The 23,676-nt window shown below is 37.1% G+C and overlaps 1 protein-coding gene across 7 annotated transcripts in view; it reads right to left on the reverse strand.

Annotated features, from left to right (window-relative positions):
* Nucleotides 1-23,676, reverse strand: part of SKIC3 (SKI3 subunit of superkiller complex) — a 98,619-nt gene that overhangs the window by 61,433 nt on the left and 13,510 nt on the right. For 6 of the 7 annotated variants that reach the window (XM_081498754.1, XM_081498753.1, XM_081498755.1 and 3 more), the window contains 14 exons: nt 21,976-22,119; nt 20,813-20,904; nt 20,341-20,416; nt 18,720-18,860; nt 14,026-14,124; nt 13,807-13,915; nt 6,403-6,543; nt 5,481-5,582; nt 4,506-4,645; nt 2,460-2,546; nt 2,273-2,376; nt 1,378-1,504; nt 577-756; nt 134-258 (listed from right to left, as the gene is read on the reverse strand). In XM_081498754.1, coding sequence (XP_081354880.1) covers nt 134-258; nt 577-756; nt 1,378-1,504; nt 2,273-2,376; nt 2,460-2,546; nt 4,506-4,645; nt 5,481-5,582; nt 6,403-6,543; nt 13,807-13,915; nt 14,026-14,124; nt 18,720-18,860; nt 20,341-20,416; nt 20,813-20,904; nt 21,976-22,119 — 1,667 coding nt within the window. The remainder of the gene's footprint in view (nt 1-133; nt 259-576; nt 757-1,377; nt 1,505-2,272; nt 2,377-2,459; nt 2,547-4,505; nt 4,646-5,480; nt 5,583-6,402; nt 6,544-13,806; nt 13,916-14,025; nt 14,125-18,719; nt 18,861-20,340; nt 20,417-20,812; nt 20,905-21,975; nt 22,120-23,676) is intronic. The other variant, XM_081498759.1, reaches the window with a different exon arrangement.

The following is a 23,676-nucleotide window of genomic DNA, read 5'->3' on the forward strand; positions in this document are numbered from 1 at the left end:
ATAAATTTTGCTACTTCTTCAATTAAAATACAGTCTGGTGGGCAGCAACTTGTCAGTTCATTTTGGATACAAACGGAGTTTAATTTAGGGAAGCATTAGGCTAACAGAAGTTAAATATAGAAAGGCGCCTTACTCAGCCACTGCTTGGGAATGTTGACCAGCTTTCAGATAGTAGAGGCCTCGCCGAAGCCAGGCCCACTTTGCCGTCCCAGCACTTGCCTTTTGAGTGACTGTTGTCAGGATAGCTAAGGCAGTTTCCTAACAAAAAGAAAAGACTAATATTAGAGATATTAAATACTATAAAAAATACTGAACATTTATGTAAACAGATATATTTTCATTTACCGCTTCTGATTTTTTAAACTTAAACTGGTATATACTGAACCACACTTTCAACATTAAGCAACTTAGTATCTGCCAATAAAAAGAAAATTTACTCAATTTATAAGCAGTGGCACAAATTATTCTATAGCATCTAAAAATGAAAAATAACATTCTAATACACATATAAAAATATTTCTATTTCTATACTCAGAATAAAAAAAAAGACAAAAGTGTTTAAATTATTAGACATACCATCTCTTCAAGCTCAACACTTAAGTCAACTGCTGCAGCTCCAGATTCAGCATCGGTGTCATCTAATTCAAAAGCTTTCCTGTAACATCCACGGGCCCTATTTTTATCTCCCACTACATCTCGGTAATAATGACCTAAATAGCAGAAAACTTTGCCCATGTATGTATCCAGTTTGGCAGCCTTTAAAAAAAAAATTGATAATTACAGAATATTAAAGTTTGTTAGGATGGGTCCCTTTAAAAACACACACATACACAAATACACAGACTAAAGAAAAAAATTAAATATATCCTTTAACATAAGATTAAAAGCAGACATGAAAGCTAGCCATCACTACTTACAGAAAAGTAAGCATAAAAATACTATTTCTTTGCTTTAAAAAATGTGAAATTGAGTTATTATTTCATCAATTTGACTATATGAATTAAGATAGGGATGCAAAACTTGTAGATGTTACACACCTAAAATATAAGAAGTTAAACATGGAGAAGTACATAAGACTCACATGCTGATAAAAGCAGAGTAGAATTACCTAAAAGCAATATTGTTTTCCAAAGGTAATTATGTTTCATTTTCTATAACATGTGTTTCTTAAATGAGTAACTTTTACATTTTTATGGTTTAATTTTCTCCTTGAAAACCCATACAACATTCTCACAAAACCTTAGGTGTGAGAGATGAAACACAAAACAAACAATTCAGTAGAGAGCAATCTTAAGTATCTAACTTATTTGATTATCAATATTTATGACTTTATAATGAATCCATTTCAACTAAGAACTAAATAATAGAATGAGTTACCTTTAAAAAGTGGGTAAGAGCCTTTGTTTTATCTTTTCTTGTTTCTTCACCCATGGACCAATATGTTAACCCAAGTTGGTAATGATATTCAGCAACTTCAGCATCTTTCTCAAGAGCTTGCTGAAAACTAAGTCACAAAAGGGAAGGATGGAATATTTAGATAGGGACGTAGGTCGATACATAGATTAAAAAAATTAGGAGATCCTTAACTGGAACACTGAAAGTTTGAGTGATTCGAGGATGCCAAATTAGAAACAAGTTGTGGCTTCCTTGGTGGCTCAGTCGGTAAAGAATCTGCCTGCAGTGCAAGAAACTCAGGTTTGATCCCTGGGTCTGGAAGATCCTCTGGAGAAGAGAATGGCTACTCACTCCAGTATTCTTGCCTGGAAAATTCCATGGACAGAGGAGCCTGGTGGGCCACAGTCCATGGGGTCGCAATGAGTCAGACATGACTAAGCAATGAATATTGGGACTTAGGACTTAGATAGTGACGGGAAAAAAAAAAAGATTTAAAGAAGAACTTAAACCCAAACAGCTACACAGGCTTATTGAACATTTTGATTAGCTAATGAGATGTCAAAAATCCACCATGAAACTTTCCATAGTTACTGTGTTATGTAAAAAAAATACATTTTTTAAAAACAGTAAAGCTTACAAAGATCAAATTTATGCAAAACCAGATCTTTATCTGGACATGAATTTGAGCAAACTCTGGGAGAGAGTGGAGAAAAGAAGAGCCAACAGTCCACAGGGTCACAGAGAGTTGGACACAACTTAGCAACTATACAACAAAAACAACAATGAAGATCTTTATCGAACCCCTTCACTTCGAATTTTCAAGAAATAATAAATGAAGACATGTCTAGACTTTTGAGCAATCTAAATATATCCTCACCATTTTTCTGCTTGTAGATAGTCCTTTTTGGTAAAATGAATCAAAGCCTCCAGGGCATGCACTTCAGTTAGGTCAGGGTAAGAAGAGAGAAGGTCTTCCATAATCTATAAAATATACATCTATCAATTCCATATCCAGACAAAAATAATTTTTAACTTAAAAACTCAGTTTAAATGAAAATACCAACCTTTGAAGCTTCATCTAATGAGCCCTTGTTCAGATAGGCCAAGCCTTTGAGAACCAAAAGTCCTGGGATATTATTTGCATCAGAAACCTAGAAAGTAATTTAAAGAATCGCTATAAATCTCCCACAACACAATGCAGCAGAGTTTGCTTTAACTAAAGAATGACCAAAGTATAAAGACTCAGATAGAGGTCCTGATTTCTATCACTATTAACACTTTCATTCTTTGTAATCTTCTCATTAAAGAAAATTTCAAATATATCAGAAAGTTAGAGAATAACATAATAAACCCACATCTACTTATCATTCAGTTTCAAAATTATTAACTCAAAGCCAATCTTTTACCATTTGTATTTCTACCCATTTCATCAAACTCCTGCTTAGATTACCCCCAAAATATAAATTTTCACCTGATACTTCAGTATCTATACCTAATAAAATAAGTGTACTTTTAATAACATAATATACTACCATCATAAACACGTATGCAAAACCAACAATACATCCTTAACATCATCAAATAATTAGCCAGTGTTCAAATTTATCATTTGTCTCATAAAATATTTAAATAATTTGTTTTAATCAAATCTAAATAGGATGCATACATTTCAACTGGCCTATATGTCTCAAGTCTCTTTTAATCTACAGAGTTCTCTCCCATCTCTTTTTTTTCTCCCTTACTATCAAAAATAGAGGCCACTGTCATATTTTCTCAGAGTCCGGCATTTGATGAACGTGCTCTCATGGTGCTGACATGTTACCTGGTCCCCTGTATCTTCCATGAGTCAGCAGGTCTAGAAGTTTGATCTGATCAGGTTTGATGCTCTGACAAGAATACCTCATGTGTACCTGCACCCAGCTATGTCTAGTTGTCCTTTTTCTCATGATGTTTTAATCCATTTCAGACTGCAAAATCATGATTTTCTGATTCTATCATTCCTTCTTTCCTTACTCAATGGCATAATTCAACAAAGAGAAGATTCTCCTCTCTCATTATCTATTTGATTATTCTGAAGAACAGTTCATAAAGGACATACAGGGTACCTCTTTTTTCATAACTGGTTCCTTACCATCCTTCAAAGATTCACTTTATTGAGGACATTTCATTGAATTTTTGGTATCATCATTAACATAAGGATTTAAATACAAATGATGTCTTTTAATCTACTGCAGTTACTAGTTCCCGAAGCATCCCCTCTTTAGTCAGCAAAAATCAATTCATGCTAGCTCCTGAACCCTTCTGACATAATTCTAATAGTCTTTTATTGTTTCTTTGATTTCTTGCATTGTAAGAAGTTCTGGGCTCTTCTTGTCCATTATCTGTCTCAGACTGGATTCTACCAGTTCTTCCAGAAACTTATTTTTTCTTTTTTGTAAAAAAAAAAAACACAAAAACCGTGGAAAGACCTTTCCAAAGCATTCACACAAAATACACTGTTGATGGAAGACAAGAAGACAAGTAGAAAACAAGAAAATAAGATACTAGGTCTTGAAGGATTCTGACAGCTGTTCTAATTTTAAAGAAATACTATGAAATGCAAAGCCCTTTGAAATATACAAAACAAGGATTTTTTTTATAAAAATTCAAAACTCTGCAATATACTGAGTGATATAATTTCAATTTTACATAAAATGGCCTTTATCTGAAAAATATCTTTAAAGGCACCATGAAGCTACTAGTGTCTTTAATAATTCTTGTCAATAGTCTATGAAATATTATCTGAAGGGCAAAATTTAGAATTTCAAACTAATAATAATCAAGTAATGATAACCCCAGAGGGAAAAAAGTGAAAAGGAGAATAAGAGCAAGAATAAGAAAGAAACTGCGTTATATGAAAAACATTGTAAGTACTTAACCAAGAAGCAGACAAATAACTTGAGGAGTTTCCAACTGTGTAAATAACTTACAGAAGTGCAGATTTAGTGAATTCATAGCTCTAACACAAAGTTTTTCTAAGTAACTATTTGTGGCAAGAAGAGAATGGTTGATGTCTGGTTGACCAGAAACTAAATATTAATAACGAAGGGAAAATTCGATGATAAGACTACCTGATCAAGGGTACGAATTGCTTCCTCTGAAGATTCATAATCTGAGAGTTTAATCAAAGCCTCTGCTTTCAAACGAAGACAAAGGTTCTTCTGATGCAGACTGCCACTAGACACACCAATATTATCTATATTCTTCAGAGCTGACAAAAGGAAGGACATCTGAATGAAGACAACCAAACCACTTTTTTTTCTTTTTTAGGGTAACATAACAAATCACAGATATAGTAAGCATAAACTGTTGAAACAATATACATGAAGAACAATTCAAAGCTAAATATAAATTCTTCCCTGAACTCTTTATGAAAATACCTGAATTTAAAACAGAACAGATCAAAATTTAAAACGTCTATCTTCACGTAACATATAATAAAACGGAACATTTTGAAACACAACAATGGTTGTCTATATCTGCTACATAACAGAGGTTAACCCTCAGCCAAAGCATCTACCACAAAAATAGCCCATTAAAGATAACGGAAGGGAAAAGAAGCTGAATTAGGATGAACCATGGTAAATTATTTCTCAGCTGCAGAAGCCAGGTCACCAACTAGGTCAAGAGCAGTCAATCACTTTCATGATTTCTGACACCCACACTTGACCCATGTGAACATATTCAAATAAGCTCTAAGATACCTCTCCTTGTCTATTATCTATATTAAAGCAATCAAGAATCTACACTGGAGTGAAGGTTGCAGGACACACCAGAAACTTCCCTATTACAAACAGAGAGCATCACCACACAAGCCTAAACTGACTTTATATCAAAATTCCAAGTATAAGTAACCTTGGAAAAATACTCACTGTCAGTTTGAAAATAAATAGTAGACATGCATACAGACTTGATGGGCTTTTTTTGACCTCCCCAATAAAATTTAAATTAGCTGTCAACTTAGAATACAAAATAAAGCACCACCATTGTTCTTCCTTAAGACGAGAAGCAGCCAAGTTGGCCACCCTGAAAGGTGTCAGGAATACCTTGATTGCATGAAAGGACAGCTTCCTTAGGTTTATGCATTCTGACTTGGGCTTCTGCCAGATGATACCATCCAGCTGTGCAGAGGGGGCTTTCCTTCACCCCTAAGAAGACAACAGCAATCACAAAGTCCAAGGTTTCCGTTACTACTGAGGTGAACAGCCCCACCACCCACTCCCCAAATCAGTCTCCTCCCCTCTCCCTTGTCGCCCATATCCAATTAGTCACAAAGTCACACTGATTCCATGCCCATCACTTCAGTCAGGATCTCCACCGTCCATCTCAGATCGGTGCAAGAGCTTGCCCTCTACTCAAATTCGTTCTCTACACTGTAGCCAAAATATTTCTAAAAATACAAATGGGATTATGAAATCCCTATACTTAAGACCTTCCAATGGGTCCCAGTCGGACAACACATAAACTCCTGAATGAGGTTTGCAAGGCTCCTTTCCAGCCTTCATTGTTGTTCTCATACTTCATTTTCAAATCTTGCTGAATGACCAGGAGTTCCAGGAATACTAGCTCTTCTCTCAGCTCAGGCTATTTCAACTCTCGGCCTAAGATACCCTTCCTACTGCCAGGTTTTCTATTTGTCACTCAGATCTCAATTTGAATGAAAGTTCATCCAGAAACATCGTACTGGGTGAGACTAAATTAAAGCCTCCTAAGGATGGAGATATTATCTTTATTTTACAGATAAAAACAATGAGACACAAAGTTCAATGAACTTTCCTAAGGTCTTGAAATTTGTGAATGGTAGAGTTGGAATTCAAACTTAAGCAGACTCCAGAACATGTATGTACATTTTTTTTCTTTTTGCTTCTATCCTAAATATATATATATTCCTTAAAGAAAGGCCCAAAGATAAATAACTGCTGACTAACAACTACACCTCATGTTGTACGCTGCACACCATACACTTACCTTCTGTTAAGTTCCTAACAGCATCTTCATACTTTTTGTCTTGTAATGCTTTAATGCCTAAACCAATGAGACCTGTACCACTCTTGGGATCCATTTCCACTAGTCTACAACAATACTGTTCTCCCTCATCAGTAAGACGGCCTGGAATTAAAAGAAAAAGTTACTAGCGTATATATATACCAATACGTGCCAAAACCTACACACCATAAATCTTTTTAAGTTCTTGAAACCTTAAATCTCAAAAGCTGGCTTATACATACACCTCCACATTCTGATTCCAGGAATTCAAATTTTAAATAGACCAACAAATCTAGAAAATATTAACATTTCATTTAAAAAAAAATCATGTTCCTTCTTCTTCTTAAATACCAGAAGTAGAAGCCACTTTATTCACAGCAGTATCAGTAAACCAAACCTGCTGTCATACTCAAGGGTTTGAAATAAGAAAACTATGGCTAATAAGGCTAACACTCAGTCACCGCTTGCCACTGTGTTTCCCTTTTCTATTCAGCAGTAACAATTTTGGTTGTTAGATGAAGGAATTCTTGTCAAAGGACAGTATCTTCATTAATTTCTCCCTGGACAACAATGTGGTGCCAGAGATGTGACATCCAAGATGCCAGATGCAGTGGACTCGTCCAGCACATGGTACCCTGTACAAAGACTGAGTCACAGTCTTCTCAGGCTTACATGTTCAGCACTACATTTCCGCATTCTTTCAAAACTTCCTTTCCCTATGTAAGTTAGTTAAGCTTACGTAGTAATCATTCAATGTCTGCATTTTGAATTTATTTTGGTAAAAAAATTAGCTTAGAAAACATTGTAGGTTCTGTTATATTTCCATTTTCTCCAACCACAATCAATCTCAAGATTCCTGTTCCCAGAAAAGCATAAAAGCATAAAAACACGTGGAAAAGATGGCTTCTGTTTTGAGAATAAACTGTGAATACCATTCACCACTTTAATAAATTGTTTAACCACATAAGAAAATTCTTAAAAAGTTATTTAGACAGTAATTTACAACTTGAAGCAATAAATAAGGGAATAAGTAAAAATAGGTTAAAAAATAGGTTAAAAAGACCTGATGCTTATGTATCTATGTAAAACAGACAGTCACAAACCACATATGGAATCACTGTTTCAGCAACAGATATTAAAGGTGAATTCTTTGCATGATACCATTTAGCTTACATATTTCAAAATTTTCAAAACCAAATATGTAACAATGCATAATCTCTAAATAATATTTTACATATTAATTTAGAAGTCCAAGTTAGCACCAAAAATTCACAGAATTCATAATGGCTAAAGTATTAAAATTTCAATACTGTTTGGTGAAATATAAGAATCAATTGGGAGAAATATTACTTTGGTTAATAAGCCAGAAAAAAGAAGCCTGCTTCTAGACAAGAATTCCCCTTCTGTCAATATGTTCTATCAGTTCTATAAAGATGAATTCCAAGAATAAATATGCCTAGTTTCATACACCCTACATCCTCCAAAAGCAAATCACTGGAGTTCCCCTCCCCCCATTTTATCCAGTGGTATTGTCTAAACTAGATATCAGAATAACCTGGAGGACTTTTTAAAAACCCAAAATGCTGAGCTTCACTCTCAAAGTTTCTGGTTCAGTAGGTCTGCTATTAGACCTGAGAATCTGCATTTCTAACAAGTTCTCAGGTGATACTGATACTCCTGGTCCAGAGATCATACTTTAAGAACCACCAGTCTAACAGTATTTATCAGTGGCATATGCCAACTGTATTATTAGCTTTATAACATGTATACCCTGCCTTTGCTGTCTCCGTAGCTAAACAGTCATTTCTGAAAGATAGGGACCAGTATAGTAACTTGCATATGGCAGACATTCATTAAATATTGTAATAATCTTTTTAAAACACCGTTATGGGGCTTTACTAGTGGCTCAGCGGTGAGGAACCCACCTGCCAGTGCTGGAGACATAAGTTCAGTCCTTGGGCCGGGAAGATCCCACGTGCTGCGGAGCAACTGGGCCCATGAGTCACAACTACTGAGCCTGTGCTCTAGAGCCCGGGAAATGCAACTGCTAAGCCCACAAGCCACAAGCTGAAGCCAGGAGCCCTGGGGCCCATACTCTGCAACAGGAGACGCCACCACAGCAACAGGCCCTCACACCACGGCCAGGGAGCAGTCCCCGATCGCCGCAACCAGAGAAAAGCCCACACAGCAGCGAAAACCCAGCACAGCTAAAAGAAAAACCTTTTAAAAAATTAATACCATGATACACAGATGTCCCAAAAGGCTGAGTCTATGACTAGGTAAATGGCTGAGAATGACTATGGAAAATTAAAAACAGTCACCATTCTAAAAAAGAAAATAAAATGGCTACTAAAATTTATCTTCAATTTCTACTCAACTGAGTCAAAACTCTCTTACTCAATAAAAACACAATTCGTGACAGGCTATCCTGGCTATTAAAACTGCCCGATTACAGAAAACACACCCAGGATGAAAAGAAGACAAGCCAATCAGGCATCTTTCTAACGATCATGCACACTTAAGGTAAGTAAAAACTGCACACACATGAGCCAAGTGTGACTAGTAGATGAAAACAGTTTCCAAAAGGTCCAGGAACAACATGAAAACCTTTTAAAACAAGGTAAATTTTTCTAACGTATTCCCTTTGTTAACATCTGGGAGCACAATTATAGAAACAAAAAGATTTGGGGAAACTATATTCATCTCAAGCCCTTGATAACATACTCTCAACATACGATCAAGTGGCACTTACAGGATTTCTCTACAGTGTTCACAAAAACCATCAACAGTAGTAACAACACTAGTGATCCTGTGTAAAGAGACACGGAATATCCCAGCTTCAACTCTCAATACACTTCTCCACACTAATGTTGAAGACAAAACCAGAGAGGAAACAGACTTCATTAATCTGACTAAACAATCATTTATTTAACTTACCTGCTCTTTTTAACATTTAAAAGACTCTAAGATTCCAGACTCACTGTCTTTAAAACAGTTTGGCAATATTACCTTTATTTATCAAGAAGGCAAGCAAGAGGGACTCCCCTAGTGGTCCAGTGGTTAAGTCTCCATGCCCCCAATGCAGGAGACCCGGGTTTGATCCCTGGTCAGGGAACTAGATCCCACATGTCACCACTAAAGATCCCAAACACTGCAACAAAGACCCCACAGAGCCAAATAAAAAAATAAACAGGGCAAGCTAGACATAGAGCTGATAAAAGATGTTCTGAAAAGGTTCAGAACAGGTGCTAAATAATAGCTATAAGAATTCTGTTTCCTAAAGTTTATCACACAAAAAAGGCAAGAGCTATTTTTTTAATAACCATTTTATTTCTGACATCCCAAAGAAATCCATCAGTGCTATAGAATTTTTTTTTTAAATAACCTAGCTTGGGAGGGAGAAAAACAGCATGTACTCATTTCTTTATTTCCACCTGGATTTTCTAATATTTCTAGAACACAAAATCTTAAACTCTTTTCTGTTTGAAGAACCAAATCTTTTTTATCTTCCCGCATTTCAGCAATAAAGCAAAACAAAATAAATCAAAAAAGGTCATTTAGCATGATATAACATTTCATCAGATGATGACTGTGAAAGCTATTCACTACTTGTTATGTGAAGCTTTATAAACAGAGTCATTTTGAAAACACATCTTCAAGCCTCGACATGCAAAGGAGGACAAAAGAGAATGGAATCTATTTGTTCTCAGTGGAAAAGAACCCAGTGATTAACTGTTGTGAAGTAGCTAATTCTGCAGGCACTGAAGGACTCTGGAGGAGGATAGATCAGCCTTCAGGAGGCCTTCCAGATTTTCAAAAGTTCTTAATATACAGAAAGTTCAGCTTCAAGGAGCAATGAAAATATGAAAAAGAAAGAAAGAAACCATTAAGTACAGCTTTCTACTGACTTAACTACTGAGCTCTCACCCCAGAATAATGCTGCACCTCCTGTATCTAACATGTCCAAGTCTGCACTGCTCCATTCTGCAAACCCTCACAACCAACATTCCAGCAGGGAAAGAAGCTGTCCCACGTGGGTAGATATCCACTGACCCACTCCCCTTTGCCAGGATATAGATCTCTCTTTCAATTCTGCAAATTACCCATCCTCATAACCTCTTTGAGAATGATTTTTTTTTCACATAAACCAACACCCTCTCTAATCATATAGCATAACCCCTTTGCTATCTCTTACTAAAACACTTTGTCAAATATTGAATTTATAGGCAAAAGTCTGCAGACTACTTTTTTTTTTGATCTTTGTTTTTTAGTTCAGTTTTAATTGAAGGATAATTGCTTTACACACAAACTACTTGTTGATCCTACTTCTACAATTTTGTAGGCTTTTGGGGATATGAAGGCATATTTACTCAACAAATCCACATTAGAGGGTTATATGTGCCTATTAAGAAAGCATTTAATCAGTCTTCAAAAAGAAATGTCAGAGTATCTTCACATGAGCAGTTCAAGAAAGAGGGAATGGCACAAGTCGTTAATGGCTGAACAGGAACAGAAACAAAAGGGTGAACTCCAGGCATGAATTTCTCAATCACAATTGTAATTGCAGAAAAATGGCTGGAGGATGGACACCAGAGGCGACACAAGAAAGAGAACCAGTTCGCTTATCTTGGGAACACACTGGCCTCAAGTTAAAATTTGAAGGAACTGGGTGATTTAGAACTATGCTTCCTATTTGAGGAAAACAAAACAAAACAGAAAACCACACACACAAGCTCTAAGCATGCTTCTTGTACTGAAAGTCTCTCGGCAGGCATCCTCCTCCTTGACCTCAAGGCAACGTCCACAACATTAACTAGCTCTTTCTTCTTGAAACTCTCCTTCCAGGTGACACCACTGCAATTCCCCTTCCGACGCTTCCTCCTCCCCTCCTTAAAGGAAGTCAGTCCGTGCCTGGATTGCTTCTCTTTACACCTGTTCACCACTTCTTCCTACTCTTTTCCCATCATGTATTCTAAGTTTCAATTCACTCACTTTGATGAAAAAAGATAGCCCTACTAAAGGCCTCTTAATCATAAAATGAGTTGCTCAATCTCTCCCTTGTGAAATGCTTTCATTGCCTTCCGTGTTGCTTTTTATCGAGGTCCCCACCTTCCTCTCTAATCTCTTTACTTCTTTGCCCTCCATTTCCTTCTTTCCCCTCTTCCTCCCTTTCCATACAAACAACATTTTACATGTTTATGCCCTTCAGGCATCCTCCAAAGTCATCCACTACATTCCCTCTCACCTACATGCAAATGGTGTCCAAGCCTTAAAACTAGCCTTTGTACTATCTCTTGTGGGAAAATCCTGATAAGCATTCCCCTCTGAATACCCGTTAACACCTCCTCTCAACAACTTACCTTTGTACAAACCATCATTCCATATTAGTGCAACTTTTCAGGAAAGCCCAAAATTAAAATTGATTTCTCCCTCCCTTCACTTCTAAAAAATCTCTTCTATTTTTTTCATTCACCTGTTACTTTCAGTTGCTATCATATTCCCAGTTCATTCATTCCTATAGTTCATTCATTCTTAGTTTCATGTATTTTATCCAATCTAGTCTGTCTTCTGTACAGTAGATCCTGCATACCATGTTAAAGACTTTATACTTCATAAAGCTACTCACTACAACACTTTCATGCTTCCCAGGTGGCACTAGCAGTAAAGAATCCGCCTGCCAATGCAGGAGATGCAAGAGATGCAGGCTCGATCCCTAGGTCAGGAAGATCCCCTGGAGGAGGAAATGGCAACACACTCCAGTATTCTTGCCTGAAAAATTCCACAGACAGAGGAGTCTGGTGGGCTCTAGTCCAAGGGGCCGCAAAGAATCGGCCACAACTGAGCACGCACAACACTTACAGCATTTGCTTTTCTCACGTTAGAGCAAAGTGTTCTTCCATGTCTATCTTAGACTCGGTTAAAGTAAGGAAAAGGGGATCCATTTACTTCTCACCATAAAAAAATCAAAGACTGAAGGTAAGAGTTCAGGACTTCAACTCAGACACTAGGGGGGAAAAATACAAGTTGGACTTATAAGGGGAAGTCAGAGTAGGGAGAGTCAAGATTGGTGTAATGAGATTTCTGTAACAGGAATTTTCCCTCTATTATCTTTAGCAGTAGTTTTCGACCATTTTTCAATTATGGAACATGTGACGGTCAGTAACAAACAAAGTATTCCCAAGTGTATACTCATTTAGCAATAAAGTAAAAAAACTTAGCTTAGGAAAGCTCTGCACTAACTCACAATCACTACTACACTGGTATGGTACTGTTAATTCCATCCCAATGACTGACTTCTATGAACTTTATTTGTATCAGGTGAATACAGATATGGACAGGAGTGATATTCAAGTTATTTTTAAAGGACCTATTCAGCACAGACCCTGGCAAAAAAGGACAGCAGCTGCTGTGAAAACCAATATAGTCAACATCCTGTAAACTGACAGGCACAAGACACCTACAGCTTCAAGTCGTGGCAACTCCCAGCAGGCTAGCTGTCATCACTTCTCTCTTCCCCCAAACAAAGTACACAACAAAGCAAAAGCATGAAGCATACACTAAAACATGCTCTCTGACTTGAATTCTGCTCTGCTTTATTGAAAAAGATCATTCGCAAACTTCATTACTTTATCATATTTAACAATGTACTTGTGTGACACTGACATATGACATAACATCAACACTGAGGATGCAGGACATTCATATCCCTATGTAATACAGTCTAAACTACTTCAGCAAAACAGATCTTAGTCATTCTTTCTACTACAGCAAATAAAACTATTCTACTCTTCCCCCAAACTGCACCTAGCTCCATACTTCTGCTCATGCCATGGGGAGTACCTTTCACCTCCTCCTGTTCATCTCATTTCTATGGAAAAGACCTTCTCCAATTCCCACCTTCCAAAAGACCTTACTTATCAACAATGAACTCTGTGGCTCACAATTCCCTGTGTCACTGTACTTGGTTGTATTTCCCAGCCTGGCACCCCACTCCAGTACTCTTGCCTGGAGAACCCCATGGATGGAGGGGCCTGGTAGGCTGCAGTCCATGGGGTCGCGAAGAGTCGGACAAGACAGAGCGACTTCACTTTCACTTTTCACTTTCCTGCACTGGAGAAGGAAATGGCAGCCTACTCCAGTGTTCTTGCCTGGAGAATTCCAGGGACAGGGGAGCCTGGTGGGCTGCCGTCGATGGGGTCACACAGAGTCGGACACGACTGAAGCGACTTAGTAGCATGTGCATAAAGACTATGTATTACACTTTCTCTCATGTCCAGAAATACTGAAACAATACTTTACACACGACAGACAACAAAGCAATTTTTGATTGACAGTAACATTACTCTCACATCTCTAGGATACACAATACAATAAAGAAGAAATTACCTGATTCAATTAAATGTAAACAAAGCACTTCTAATGGATACTGTACAGTGGGATAGATGTTTATCATTCCTTCACAGGCCTTCTTCAACCTAGCAGTCTCATGAGGAAACTTGAAAATAAAAAAAAGTAAAATAAACTGAGTAGCAGCAAAATATATTTATGCTTACTTTCCTAATTAGAATAGAAAAGTCATGTCAGAGATTTTAAAAATCAACTTACTTTGGATAAACACTGAATGAAATGTTTATATAGCACTTGGTGATCTTCACTAGGAATCTTATCTGATAAACCCAGGGCATTCTCAAAAGCAGTTAAAAGCTGAAACAGAAACAAAAAAGCTATCATCTGTAGTTTACTTAAGTGACAAATGTAACAAACAGGTGAACACAGAAGACTCACTTTATACAAAGGACACCTTCAACTAGTAACTGCAAATATGTTTCTTGTCTGGCCCTGACAATTTCAAGGAGGGGAAAAAATGTATAAGTAAGCTTGGAATACATTCCAACTCCAACTGGCCAGCAGACTGCATTGAACTAATAAGGGACAACTATAAATTGCTTAACAATATTAATGAAACATTCTCATAAGTGCTTGCTGCTCTCTACTAAGTAGTTGAGAGGTGCAGTCTCATATGCCAGTGTAGCTTCTATTGCTCAGATCACTTTTAAAACAGCTCTTCTGAAATCACCAGTACAGTCTTTGGAACATCTTCATAATAGCAAATCTTCAATTTCAAAAAAAAATGTTTATGAAGTCATACTTTTGGTAAAAGAAAATCAGAGATATGACTGAACTATAATGAGATCATTTCTTTTATACAGTACTATTAACTGACTTTGAAGAAAATTTCTAAAGAAGCCTTCTAAATGTTTCCTCAGCAAAACCAGCAATACCTGAATCCAAGGCAAGCATTTTTTAAAGAGTCCCAGTCATTTGGTTACGTAAGTTACACATTTTTCAGAATGAATTTCCATGACTGTATAATGAAAATTCATAATACAGTTCAGCATCTCAAATACTCTTTGTAAAGGATGATATAAAGTCTATATAAATAAGTAAAATTTTACTGCTCTGATAAAGTTAATGATCTTGAAGAAAATAAAAAAAGAAGCCTAACAAAGTCTAGCACACACAACAGGTTCAAAAACATAGTAAAGAAATTAATCCACATGTAAAATATATGACAAATTTTTTTTCTGAACACAAATAAAGCAGAGTATCACTAGCATTCAGGGTGAAAATAACTGCCCCCCAATACTTTTATCCTATTTTTAACAGTTAGAAGTTAATTCTTAAAATGAAAAGCATAATTAGTTCTCTTTCATGGAGGAGTACAGTATGGATTTTTTTATTAATTTTAGTTATTTCAGCTTGTCTCTGATACTCTGGTAACCTATACTATTTTAAAGAAATAATGAAGTCAAATATGAAGACATGGTTTAAGAGAAATCAATAAATCACCTAATTTTGTCACCATTCAATTTCTTTCTACAAGTGAATCTATACACCAATAAATCAATATATACAATGGAGATAAGACAGTCCTTTCAACAAGTGGTGCTGGGAAAACTGGACAGCTATGTGCAAAATAATGAAATTAGAGTACTTCCTACACCATATACAAAAATAAACTCAAAAGGGATTAAAGACCTTAATGTACGACCAGAAACTATAAAATTCTTAGAGGAAAACAGGCAGAAGCATCTCTGACGTAAATCACAGCAAAATCCTTTATGACCCAACTCCTAGAGTAATGGAAATAAAACAAAAATAAACAAATGTGACTTAATTAAACTTAAACAGCAAAGGAAACTATAAACAAGGTGAAAAGACAACCCTCAGAATGGGAGAAAATAATAGCAAATGAAACAACTGACAAAGGATTAATCTCCAATATACAAATGAATGAACATCTTATTCTCCTATTTTCATTCCTAGCACTTAGGACATTGCCTGACATACAGTGATAGTTTCCCCATAAACACTTTCTGATTAAAGGAACAAATGAGTGAGTGGACAAATGAAGAAATGAGCTTCCAATCTTATGTAGAATCTATAATTGTTAACATTTTTAAATTCTATTCAATTTAACAACTGTACATTGAGTGCTTATTTACTATAATAAGAAATTAAGTTTACCTTTAAACTTATAAAAAATAGAATGATGAAAATATTTTTCATTTACAGTTCAAACGCAATGGTTTTTTTTATAGTCTTTTAAAAATTCTTTTCAATTACTCGAAAAGCTGCAGTTTAAAAAGGAATATTGCTAGGAATAAGCAATCTAAATACTAAAAATAAACACTCTAAATATAATAGTCTATTACTGACAAGAGATTAATCTCAAAAATACATTTAATACAAACACTTCATGCAGCTCAATAACAACAACAAAAAGAAAAACCAAATAACCCAAGCAAAAACTGAGTGCAAGATCTAAATAGACATTTCTCCAAAGAAGACATACAAAGAAGATGGCCAAGAGGCACATGAAAAGACGGTCAACATCACTAATTGTTAGAAAAATGTAAATCAAAACTACAATCAGGTATCACCTCACACCAGTCAGAAAGTCGTCATCTAAAGGACTCACTTCAGTTCAGTCGCTCAGTCGTGTCCGACTCTTTGCGACCCCATGAATTGCAGCACGCCAGGCCTCCCTGTCCATCACCAACTCCCGGAGCCTACCCAAACCCGTGTCCATCAAGTCGGTGATGCCATCCAACCATCTCATCCTCTGTCGTCCCCTTCTCCTCCTGCCCCCAATCCTACCCAGCATTAGGGTCTTTTCCAATGAGTCAACTCTTCACATGAGGTGGCCAAAGTATTGGAGTTTCAGCTTCAACATCAGACCTTCCAATGAACACCCAGGATTGATCTCCTTTAGGATGGATTGATTGGATCTCCTTGCAGTCCAAGGGACTCTCAAGAGTCTTCTCCAACACCACAATTCAGAAGCATCAATTCTGCAGCACTCAGCTTTCTTCACTGTCCAACTCTCACATCCATACATGACCACTGAAAAAATCATAGCCTTGACTAGATGGACTTTTGTTGGCAAAGTAATATCTCTGCTTTTAAATATGTTATCTAGGTTGGCCATAACCTTCCTTCCAAGGAGCAAGCGTCTTTTAATTTCATGGCTGCAATCACCATCTGCAGTGATTTTGGAGCCCCCAAAAATAAACTCTGACACTGTTTCCACTGTTTCCCCATCTATTTCCCATGAAGTGATGGGACCGGATGCCATGATCTTAGTTTTCTGAACACTGAGCTTTAAACCAACTTTTTCACTCTCCTCTTTCACTTTCATCAAGAGGCTCTAAAGGACTACAAAACAATAAATGCTGGAGATGGTGTGGAGGAAAAGAAACCCTCCTACACTGTTGGTGGGAATGTAAAATGATACAACCATATGGAAAACAGTACGGAGGTTCCTTAAAAAAACTAAATACAGAACTATCATGTGATCCAGCAATCCCACTCCTGGGCATATATCTGCAGAAAATCATAATTCAAAAAGATGCATGCACCCCAGTGCTCAATGCACCACTATTTACAATTGCCAGGACACAGAAGCAACCTAGATGTCTATCGACAGAGGAGTGGGTAAGGAAGATGTAAACATGTATACAATGGAATATTACTCAGCCATAAAAAAGAAGGAGATAATCCCATTTGCGACAACATGGATGGACCCAAAGATTGTCATACTGAGTAAAGTTAAGTCAGACACAGAAAGACAAATATCATATGATATCACTTATATGTTGAATCTATAAAAAGTGATACAGAAATAGAGGTAGATGGAGAGAACAACCTTACCGTTATCAGGTGGGGAATGTAGCAGGGGAAGGATAAATTGGGAAATTGGGATTGACATATACACAGTACTATATATAAAATACATAACTAATGAGGACCTACTGTATATAGCACAGGGAACTCTATTCAATACTGTTTAATGATCTATATGGGAAAAGAATCTAAAAAGATTAGATATATGTATATGAATAACTGATTCACTTTGCTGTACACCTGAAATGAACGCAACACTGTAAACCAATAATACTTCAATAAAAACTGAAATTATAAATAAACAAAATACTCTAATTTCATTGTTAAACCTGAAAGCAATTTAGTACTCTTAGTCCAGAAATATGAAGAAACATACCTTTAACATACAACTTTTTAAAAACAGCAGTTTTGTAAAAGTCAATTTCATAGTTTCTTTTTCACAGTTATTAAGTAACTGATATAGTGTGAATTCTTGTGAATACAAGGACATAAAATTTTGATACCCTGAATACCATTTCCACTCTGTCCAGACTTAGTCTGAAACTGCTGCTACTGCTAAGTCACCTCACTCATGTCCGACTCTGTGCGACCCCATAGATGGCAGCCCAGCAGGCTCTGCCGTCCCTGGGATTCTCCAGGCAAGAACACCGGAGTGGGCTGCCATTTCCTTCTCCAATGCATGAAAGTGAAAAGTGAAATTGAAGTCGCTCAGTCGTGTCCGACTGTTAGCGACCCTGTGGACTGCAGCCTACCAGGCTCCTCCATCCATGGGATTTTCCAGGCAAGAGTACTGGAGTGGGGTGCCACTGCCTTCTCCAATGCATGAAAGTGAAGTCGCTCAGTCGTGTCCGACTCTTAGCGACCCTGTGGACTGCAGCCTACCAGGTTCCTCCATCCATGGGATTTTCCAGGCAAGAGTACTGCAGTGGGGTGCCATTGCCTTCTCCTGCAGGCCTGTAATTATGACTTTATCAGGAAGAGCCTCTATGAATTTAAAATGTCTAGTCTGATATACATTGGTTTTTCTATATTATATCATGTTTCCATTTTATAAATTCAACTGAATGATCAATTTTCATGACACAAACTGTGGGGAGTACATGGCTCAGTACCAATTGCTGGGTCTCATTATTCTGATCCTCAGTACACTCAGCCAGCAACTGAGTCAGTTTCCTCCACAGCTGATGAAGCTCCTGGTTGTCTGCACCTTCTTCCTGTCGTGTCTTTATCAATTTGTGCCATGTTCGGGCCACCTATCAAGGAGATTTAAAACGGTTACTACATCTAAAATACTGAAATGCTATTAAAAACATTTAAATCTACAAATAAAAATAATTTTATTTACTAATACATAAAAATTGCAAAAGCAGAGAACTCCATTACGAATTCCATAAAACAATAGGATGATGGGGCAAGCCCACATAGTCCTTACATGAGAAGTACGACTCAAATAGCAGAGAACACACAGGAACGACTACATGCCCCAGTCTGCATAACTTACAGTATCAGTCAGCAGTGGGACACCATAAATGAGTCACTAAATTCTACAGGTTATATCAGTTCAGTTCAGTTCAGTCGCTCAGTCGTGTCCAGCTCTTTGCAACCCCATGAATTGCAGCACGCCAGGCCTCTCTGTCCATCACCAACTCCCGGAGTCTACCCAAACCCATGTCCATCGAGTCGGTGATGCCATCCAACCATCTCATCCTCTGTCATCCCCTTCTCCTCCTGCCCCCAATCCTACCCAGCATTAGGGCCTTTTCCAATGAGTCAACCCTTCGCATGAGGTGCCCGAAGTATTGGAGTTTCAGCTTCAACATCAGACCTTCCAATGAACACCCAGGATTGATCTCTTTTAGGATGGATTGATTGGATCTCCTTGCAGTCCAAGGGACTCTCAAGAGTCTTCTCCAACACCACAGTTCAAAAGCATCAATTCTGCAGCACTCAGCTTTCTTCACTGTCCAACTCTCACATCCATACATGACCACTGGAAAAACCATAGCCTTGACTAGATGGACTTTTGTTGGCAAAGTAATGTCTCTGCTTTTAAATATGCTATCTAGGTTGGCCATAACCTTCCTTCCAAGGAGTAAGTGTCTTTTAATTTCATGGCTGCAGTGACCATCAGCAGTGATTCTGGAGCCCAAAAAAATAAAGTCTGACACTGTTTCCACTGTATCCCCATCTATTTCCCATGAAGTGATGGGACCAGATGCCATGATCTTAGTTTTCTGAACGTTGAGCCTTAAGCCAACTTTTTCACTCTCCTCCTTCACCTTCATCAAGAGGCTCTTTAGTTCTTCTTCACTTTCTGCCATAAGGGTGGTGTCATCCGCATATCTTAGGTTATTGATATTTCTCCCGGCAATCTTGATTCCAGCTTGTGTTTCTTCCAGCCCAGCGTTTCTCATGATGTACTCTGCATATAAGTTAAATAAGCAGGGTGACAATATACAGCCTCGACATACTCCTTTTCCTATTTGAAACCAGTCTGTTGTTCCATGTCCAGTTCTATACTTTTACTTATTTTATTTATCCCTGCCCAGTGTCAAAAAAGTTTGGAAATTATGATACCTGAATTCCAAGTTACAGTTTTCAAAGCACTGTAATTTGTGTTGATGCCGTACCATATGTTAACTTTTTAAATGTTTCCTTAAGCTAAATGAAAGCTTCCTTTTAGTAATGGTTTTATTAAAAGAAATTTACTACCCAAGCAAATCATTAACCGACCTCTACGTGTTTCTTTTCTTGGTAATACAGATCCACCAGCTTCTTACAGACATCACACCACTTCTGCTTGTCAACACTTAGAATAGAAAAAGAGGATTTTGAATCTGATTAATGGAAAAAACTGAGGACTTAAGACAAAAAAATTAAAATATCCCCAAAATAATACTAGCCACTGGAACATATCCTCTATCACACTACAGCAAAATTTTATAAAATGAGTCTCTCATAAAAAGGAAAGGTTTAAGAAACATTATGTTCTACTATATTGACTAAAAACAATATCAAAGTTCTCAAATTAGTCAACCCCCCTACTATTACTGTTTCAATCACAATTAAGATTCTGTAACAATAGTTTGAAAGAAAAATAATTTCTAATTCCCAGTAAATGTGTGGAGTACTTCTATATAATTTTAATCAGTTTCTTCTACTTCAAGCCTTTAAAGAAACTAGCCTTTCCCCACACATTGATTACCTTTCATACAGATCCAGGAGCTTTTGGTAAACACCAGGTAAGTCATCTTTAGCATTTATGTGATTACATTTCTCATACAAACTTGCTAACCCCTAAAAGAGGAAACAGCAGCGATTACTCTTCCAAAGACATCTAGTATGCTCACATTTATTTTGCTAAGTAAAGTGACAATCTGTAAAGATTATTTATGATAGAGATTATTATAGTTTACAGATGAAATGAAACATCTGGGATTTGCCTCCAAATAATTGGGGGTAGGAGGGAGTGGGTGAAAGTACAGATGAAAAATCACTGGCCGTGAGTAGGTTTTTATTGAACCTGGATGATGGGCATAGAGTGGTTCATTTCATCATTCTCTTAACTTCTGAAAATATATTTCACAATAAAAAATACTTTTTTGATAAATTAATATGCAATTTTAACCCTTAAGATGTTACTACACAACACTATTTTCACATGGTCAAAAGAAAGAAATCCAAGTACTCTGTGGAAATTATCATTTTTGCTTCAAATAAAGATAGATATCCTAAACCAATCAGTACACAATAAAAGCTGGCATCAGAGAGATGTTACCAGGTAACCTACTCATGTTCTTGTTCGTGTGAACCTGAGACAAACAGGTTCATGTTCTCCACTCTTCTACCTTCTATTAATCACAGTTTCTAAGATGCGATTAAGATAAGAAACAAAGTCATTAAACGTGAAAAAGCTGGAGAAGCCAAGTAAAAAATAGAGACCATTAAATAAGAAAAAAGAATGTAATTCATATTCATAGATACAGAATTTCAAATTTTTTCATATTATTTTTTTAAAGACACATTAATATACCATCTTTTCCCTCAGATAAGCATAAAGAATATTCTTGATAAGTCTCTCATATGCATACATAATTAAGTTAGAGATTTATATAATCATGTTTCAATTTCTGTCCTAACATTTGGAAATAATCCTTTGGATTAGACGTTAAATAGTAGCAAACAGCATCCTTGGCACCGAATAACTTTCAAGTTTACAAGATCAATAAATTTAATTTCCTCTCTCTAATACTGGGTAAATGGAGGTCTAAATGCTTATTGTAAAGTGGTCACCTGTATTTTGAAAAAAGTTCTTTGTTATAACATAGTAAAAAAAAAAAAAAAAAAGAATGTCTACATACTACATACCTGCCAAGCTAGTAGCTGATCTGGCTCTAATTCAGCAGCTTTCTTGTAGGCACCCTGGGCCTGATCAGGTTGTTCTAGCTCAGCTGCAGCAACGCCAATAAAAACCCAGGCATTATAGTTATTCTTCTCTTGTTTTAACACTGTCTGGTTGAAAAAATTAAAAGAGACGGTCGTTACATTTTGGAAGCTCATGGACAAACAACAATCAAAGACAGTCTACCTGACAGTCAGGAAATCTGGACCTACCACTAACTGGGTGATCTTCAGAAGACCACTTAACCTCTCCAGTCCCCAGTTTCCTCAAGGAGAGGGGGAGCTGGACTGGATCAGTGACTGCGAGGGGCCTGAAATAGGAGGCACGTTTTTCAAAGATGCCCAAGTAATCCTCATGCCTCAGCCAAATGCCTCCCTCTGCCCCTTGAGAATAACACTAAGTATAAAAAGCACAATTAAGACTATTCTTACCACCCAACCATCCTGCTTGCCTCCACGGCACACTGCTATTGGTCACTTACAAAACTATTTTCCATATTGTTTCACCTTATCCAACTCCTGTATTTTCCTTCCCTATGATAGCATCTCCCCATATTAAACAGATAGATATTTTCATTGAAATTATATGCTAGGAAAGTATTTTGACTCCAATGTGACTGCACCAAATATGTTCAAAAGAAATAGTGGCGATGAATGTTTAAACAACACCTGTCAACTAGAACAAAAATTATATACAGAGCTACTGCTTACAGAAGTAACAACTACTTGCTAAGGTAAAACAGTTTGAAATAGAAAGCAAAGATGTTCCAGTAAAAGGAACACAAAACTACTAGCTAAAACTAAGTTATCTCTTAATATTTTACATATTCTAGAGAAAAGAGGAACACTTCTGAGTTGAAGCAGGCAGATTATTAGTCTTACGTGCAACCACATGACACTTCCAGCAATGTCGCCAAGATATAGCACAAGCTCCATTCTATCTCATAATGCTACCTCCCAAAAAACCAGCACCCATGAGGTAAGCACCAAAGCTAAGCTCCAAACGCTGAAGTCTTATTAACGTTCCTGTTCCCAACACCAAGGGCGATGACTAGCATACAACTGCAGAGCAAATGATAAACGCCATAGTCAATGCACAGTCAGGAAGGACCTGCTATGTGCCTAATCACTGGGTTTTTCAAGATAGGAAACAGACTTTTAAGGAAATAATTGTAACAGTGCAGTGAAAGCAGGTATGGAATTCTGAGATAAGGAAAAAAGTACCTGACTCCCAACTCTATCCGCACAAGTCAGACAAGGCTGCCTAAAGGTATGTCACACTGAGTTATAGGCGCACCAGAGATGAGGTGATAAACCAGACCAGACACAGCAAATACACTAAGGAGCAACTTCTCTTAAAATTTCATCAACATTCTAGGTTACTACACATTAAGACATCACACATTTGCCACTGACTAGTTCCCCATCTTTGGCTTTCCAGCTGAGTCTCTCAGGTGTAAATTATAAACTGCTTGGTGGAATTCATATGGGAATCAGAAAGAAGGAGGCGGCGGTACTTCTGTATATATTAACAGAAACAGATTCACACGTGTGTTAGATCAGTCTAGTGCTGAAGGAAACAACCCCTCCCAGCACCCCGCCACCTCCTCCACTTACTGCAAGTCTCAACAGCCTGTCCACCTTCTTCTATACAAGGGTTAGTTCTGG

The sequence above is a fragment of the Giraffa tippelskirchi genome, chromosome 6 (assembly GCF_054371585.1).
Source record: "Giraffa tippelskirchi isolate mGirTip1 chromosome 6, T2T-mGirTip1v1.2.pri, whole genome shotgun sequence".
NCBI classification, from domain to species: Eukaryota; Metazoa; Chordata; class Mammalia; order Artiodactyla; family Giraffidae; genus Giraffa; species Giraffa tippelskirchi.